Here is a 6,238-nt window from a genome sequence, read left to right on the forward strand (position 1 = left end):
TTCCATGTCTGCCCCTCTATTTCTATCATCACTACCACAAGGCCGTACTCATTTCCACAAAACAGTCACTGCTATCACTGCAGATACGAATCAGAGTGTCCTTCCCTGGTTAAAGCCTTCTAATGGCTTTCCACTGTATCATCCACCCAGTTGCTAACCCAGAAATCAACCCAGTCGTGTTCGCAAGTCCCATCATGCTGGCCCTACCGCACCGAGTTCTGGCTCTCCTTCTCTCCATAGCTACTAGCACTGCACCTTGGGGGAAGCCATCACTTCCTTTCTCCTGACAAAATGGAGGCTCAAGAGGCTATTCCAGACCCACGCACAAGAAAGGCATTGCTAATCTAAGTGGGAATCTTTGACCACCAAGCTCAAATACCTCAACACAACACTGCCATTATCTCCCAAAAGGATTTGGCACAATCATTGAAACCTACTTCCACCGTGCTAAGAAAAGACTATAAGTGGCACAAATTCTTCTGTCTAGTTTGTGAAACACCAGTGTTCCATTGGAGAATCATTTTAAAAACCACTGAAATAAAGGTTATATTTTGGAAACTAGTGAAAAAGGGAAGTGTGATTGTGTCTATCTTATTCACCACTCTACCTCACCCCTACAGCAGTGCCTCCCACATAGAAGGCGCTCAGTACAAGTTTTTCTACTGAGCTTTTAGCTATTTCTGAAATATTCCAAATGAAATATAACAAAATCGTATCTTGTCATTTCGACTAAATTACACTCCAAAAAAAACCCAAAAAAACCCTTATTATACTAGCAAGGCTTAATCTTACTTCCAAAACAAATACCACTGGGCAGAAACATTTTCAAATTAACCAGAGTGTATAATCCCACCCAGCTTCCACTGTGTAACTTCCTCTACACAGAGGTAGGCAGGTGCAAACACCAGCGCTAACGATCAAAAGGTGAGAAAGTTGAGTGTGGTTTAGCTTGTTTGTTTTTTTACAACGGCTGAGAAAAATGAGGGCAAATTTACCTTTAGGGGATTGTAATTCATCTACTATCTTCTTTAAAATAAAACCAGGAAATGACTGTATTACCTACTGATGGACACATGGTATGTGTATTTATGTAACAACTGGTCTGGAGAATATGTCAGTGGTTGCCTCCCCAGCACCCAGCCTGGGAACAAAGCTCCTGTGTACTGGTTGTGGGGAACCGTTGTTTCCTAAGTCACAGTTAACGGTTGGTTTGGAGGAGGGCACATGGGCCACACTGGACTAACCACATAATCTACATCAAACCCAAGTCACACTGAAACCGTTGTAGTGAAAAAATCCACCAAGTGTTGCAGTGGCCAAATCTCACTGCCATTGAGAAGTTGATCTGCACTGAGACAATAAAAGCAGTGCCAGAAGAATCCGAGGCACGAGATGAAAAATCTCAGAGCCATTTTTGTGGTTCCTGTACTTACTACAACCTGAACATTTACTTTTTCTAGAAGTCTACGAATTTCTACTTGGGGGTCAGTAATCCAAACTAGTTTCCTGTTTATAATTTTTAAAAATTTATATCATTAAAAAAAAATTTATATCATATTTTACTAATTCCAACTATTTCACAACCTCATCTATCCCAAACAGGAAAATCACTTACTTAGTTGTAATTATCAGTGAGTTGCAATTATCAGTAATCAGTTAAGTAGTATAATTATCATTACCCAAAAAGTCAAAATCATGTAAATGCTATGTCTACCAATTAATGGATGCATAAACAAAATGTGGGAAATCATCCAATGGAATAAAATCCTGACACATGCTACAATGTGAACGAAACTTTAAAACATTAAATGCAGAAAAAACAACCTTGCTGCCATCAGGTTAATTCTGAGTCACAGCAACCCTACAGCACACAGTATAACTAACTGCCCCTGTGAAAAGGGTTTCTGAAGCTATAAGTCTTTGCTGGTGCAGACAGCCTCATCCTTTTCCCGTGAAGCGTTTGTGGGTTCAAAGTGCTAACCTGGGGGCTAGCAGCCCAATGTACAACCCACTGTCGCAAGGGTTCCTTCTTTAAAACATTAGATAAAGTGAAAAGAGCCAAATTATCAAAGGCTACCCGATATTTGATTCCATTTATATGAAATGTGCAAAACAGGCAAATCCATAGAGACAGAAAGTAGGTTAGTGGTTGCCAAAGGCTAGGAGGTAAAAAGTGGAATGAGGGGTGAATGGGACATGACTGTTAACAGGTAGGACGTTTGGAGGGAGGAGGGGTAATAAAAATGTTTTACAATTATAGAGTAGCAATGATTCCATGACTGAATATAGTCTGTTCACTTTTAAAGGGTAAATTTTATCTCGACTGAAAAAAACGTGAATGGGCGGGGGGGAAGCCTCTAAAGCTACAAGAAAGTACAGATCAAAGATCACACCCCAAAGTCCGTATGTATTACCCTGCCAAAAAACCTACCCTGTGGTCTCTTAGTCTCTCTTTACACATGATTGTATAAACCTGGTAGTATGGGTTCCAACTGTAGCTGATTAAGAGCTTCAAATAGAAAAAAACAAATAAATAAATGAGCTTCAAATAGGGAGAACAAGAGCCCTGGGTGCCACACACAGTTAAGTGCTCAACTAGTAAGCGCAACCAGAGGTGCTTCAGAAGTTTCCTCCCTGTCTCTCTGTTTTTACTGAAACCCCTAAGCCTGGAAAACCCTATGGAGCAGAGGCAAAAATCAATCTGACTGCAACTAGATTTTTTTTAATAGGTGCCATTTTTAATTATTTTTAAAATAAGGGAATAAAATTGGTATAGACAAGAATACTGACAGTACAGTAGGAAAAAAAGCAAAATAAATTGTAAGCACAGCCCAAAGGCATTTACTATAAAATTTTATGCTGTGGTGCCCATGATTTTTTTCCCCTACCATTCTGTGGTGCCCAGGATTGCTTTTATATGACTTTTCTCATCAGTTGTAATTCCAAATGCTTGGGTGGGAATATGCAATCAAGGAGTTGATAGCCACCAAGGGGATTGGACTGCTTGTTAATAATGCAGATAAGTACATGGTACTCTCACGGGAGTGGATCAGGAAATTAAGGTAGATGAAACCATAATGAGGTGACTGGTGTGTTTTTCCATCTCACTAAGCTTAAAACAGAGGTGAAAGAGAATGCCTCACTACCACTAGGAAAGAAAAACCAGGAGTGGAGTGTGTGACCGTTGGGCCCTGAGGTCCCTGCACTGAAAACTTCTGAGACACAAGAGGCACAGAGTGCTTGAACACTGCAGACAGCAGGAAGCAATGGCAGAGAAATGGTGGAAGCAGGAGACAGGCTGGCCGACCCCGTAGGAGAGCAAGAGTGTCTTTGGGTAGGAGGCTTACTGGAGGAGTGGACGGCCTTAGGGTCTATCCATATGGCTAAAAGCTTTGTGACACTTGCCTGAGCAGAGGCCAAGCTAGCGCAAGAGACCGAAAGAGGCCTAAGAGGTCAAGTGCCTGTGAGTATGGCCCAAAAAAGCTGTCTGACTAAGACTGTATCCTGCATCATTCCTGATTCTGAAATGTGACCTGTTACTTTCCTAATACACCCAATACCCATGAATATGGTCTGTGCATCCATATAATCAATTATAGACCACTGCCGAGAAGTAAAGTAGCGAGCAAGAGCCAGCTGGGGTGAGAATTGGGGAAAGGTTCAAGGGTGGAGGTAGGTCTGACTTCCACCTCACAGCACCAAACGTGGACTGGACGTTAATGCTGCCAGCGGTATTCTCTTCCCACGGGAAGTTATAGGTCTGATGCCCCTAGCCTACCAAACCATTCTTACACAAGCCCTGCCCCACGGCCAGGAGGTATTTTTTTAAAACCCGCTATGCTTATTTTTTTTTTAATTAAAAAAAAAAGCATAGTGCACTTACAGAAATGCCACACTGGTAGAAGGGTTCGGTAGGCCAAAAAAACCCCAAGAAACACACATTCTTTTAAGTTAAAATACAGTCGGTAAGAACAAAATGGTATATTTATTGGATCCTGATATATCATAGACATTATTTGTGCCTACAGTATTAACAATAAGATAGCAAAAGCCAATCTACTTTTTTCACGGTGCCAAGCAGCGCTCCTTTAAGACCTGAACATCACTCCCAGCAACCCCACAGAGACCGTGTCATGACGGGTGCTATGGAGTCCACTTGCCCCGGCAGTGGCACTCTGAGAACTCGCCCGTACAGCTTCCTAGGCTGTCATCTTGGCGAAGCAAATCACCATGGCACTCCTTAAAAGAAGCATGACTATAGCTTGATTTTATTGATGGGGAAAGTGAGGGCTCTCAGTTAACTAAGTGGCAACATTAAGATTCAAGGCTGGGCAATTGATCTCAGAGTCCATCCTCGGATCTAATACTCTTAACTACAGCCCAACTCAACCAAACCAGTTGCCATAAGCCCACCCTGCCTCCACACACACCTCGGGGTGTGTGCAAGGAGAGCTGTGTGCCAGAGGGCTTTCGTCGGCCAGGCAGCCATCTTTCAGAAGAAGCTCCCCTTACATTATATTGCCTTTCTCAAGGGCGAGGCACCGGTCATGAAGAACAGCTACACTTTGTTCACTATGCTCCAACAACACAGGGAACATCTCTATTTTATTTCACTATAAAAAACATTCTTGGGTTGTGGGGGAGGGAAATTAAAAAAAAAAAAAATTCTTAAAAAACAACAACCACCTGTTCAATGCTAGCTATTATCCCATACTTAAAATTTACCTAACCTGCTTCAGCTTCTGGCAAGATCTGATGTCTTCTTTACTCCCAAGCTCAGATGTACCTTAGCCTTCTAGCCTGCCTTCTTCCAAACTCACCGACCGACACTGTCACAATCTTGGAGGTCTCTAAAGACTGCTCCAACCCAGCTCCATGACTTCAAGTAACAGGCTGTTGTTTAAAGGCAATTCAATCTAGTCATGCTAGGGATGGCCCAATGAGTTCCAAGACAACCCTTTTATATAAAACACACCTTTAAGTCAAATGTCATCTTTTTATTTTTAGCATAAAACTAAAACAAACTAAACTACTTCTACGCATTATCCATTCAGGCAGTCACAGACCTGAATTAATATTTGTGTAGTGTTCTCCATTACCTAGGCTGAGAATTCTCCTCATACATTCTTTCTTTCCCCTCCTTGAAGAGGCTTATGGTCTGCTTAGTTTTCTTCATCAAATTCTCCATGAACACCCTAAAATACTCATTTTCGCCAAGTGTTTCCATCTTCCCCTCATATCTTGACAAGATAGTGCGGAGATGCTGGTAGGTATCTGGCAGCAGGTCTAAGATATAAGGTGGGCTATTCTTTAGCGCCAGCTTTGGGTTCTGACACAACCGCACCACCTGCAACAAATGGAAAAAAAGGGCTATTACTTGGAGGATCGTAAGGACAATTTCCCTTTTTTAAGTTAGGAGAAAAAATTGGTTATGAAGTAGATGCTCTTTTGCAGAAATAGATAAAATAAGAAATCATGTATAGACCCCATTGTCCGCAGGCAATCATTTTGCAATTTTGTTGGCTCCCCCTGAAAGTGTAAGTCCATGAAATCCTGCTGGAGCGTGACATCGCAGGAGACAGTGGGGCAGGACGCTCCAGAAATCAGTCCCTCACCCAAACAGCTGATAAACTAGCAGGAATGAGCTGAGTCAACTATTTTTGAACTCTGGTGGACCGTGAAACACTTGTAACAACCAGAGGAGAGCCTGGAGAAGAGGCTGGTGAATTTTAGAAAAACTGACCTCTTACACAGGGGTCTATGGCATGGCCCCTGGCCCACAGCACGCAGTCACAGGGCCTTCAGCCTGTGTTCTTGGTGAAGCACGGTGGTGGCAGAGTGAGCAATAAGGAACTCCTTTCTCAAAAACCAGGATTGTGTATTTTGGTTGCTAATCACTGCTTTCAATTGTTGAGGGGCTACTCTGAGGCTGGCCATTTTTCAATCCCCAGGGACTAAAATGGCTTCCTAGGTGGCCTCTGTTGAGGGGATTTAAAGAGACAATGTCGAATGATTAGAATAAAGTGTTCTTATGTTGAGGGAGTACTTGAGCCGAGGTCCAATGTCCATCTGCTACCTTAATTCTTAACATATAGATATAAGTACATCGATCTATTTCCCTCTCGTTATATAGAAATACATTTACATATGTACATGCCTGTATTTAGACCTCTATAAATGTTCTTTGCCTCCTGGTTCTTTCCCCTATTTCTGGCATTCTGTGATGCTCACCTTTCCA

General features: G+C 42.3%; 1 protein-coding gene across 1 annotated transcript in view; it reads right to left on the minus strand.

Annotated features, from left to right (window-relative positions):
• CBL (Cbl proto-oncogene) overlaps nucleotides 1-5,937 on the minus strand; it is an 81,485-nt gene extending 75,548 nt beyond the window's left edge. The window contains exons 1-2 of the mRNA XM_013007276.2: nucleotides 5,923-5,937; nucleotides 5,100-5,347 (exon numbers count right to left, since the gene is read on the minus strand). Coding sequence (XP_012862730.1) covers nucleotides 5,100-5,347; nucleotides 5,923-5,937 — 263 coding nt within the window. The remainder of the gene's footprint in view (nucleotides 1-5,099; nucleotides 5,348-5,922) is intronic.
• Nucleotides 5,938-6,238: the final 301 nt, after the last annotated feature.

The sequence above is a fragment of the Echinops telfairi genome, unplaced genomic scaffold (assembly GCF_000313985.2).
Source record: "Echinops telfairi isolate 266 unplaced genomic scaffold, ASM31398v2 ScPeMD7_7463;HRSCAF=8501, whole genome shotgun sequence".
Taxonomy (NCBI): Eukaryota; Metazoa; Chordata; class Mammalia; order Afrosoricida; family Tenrecidae; genus Echinops; species Echinops telfairi.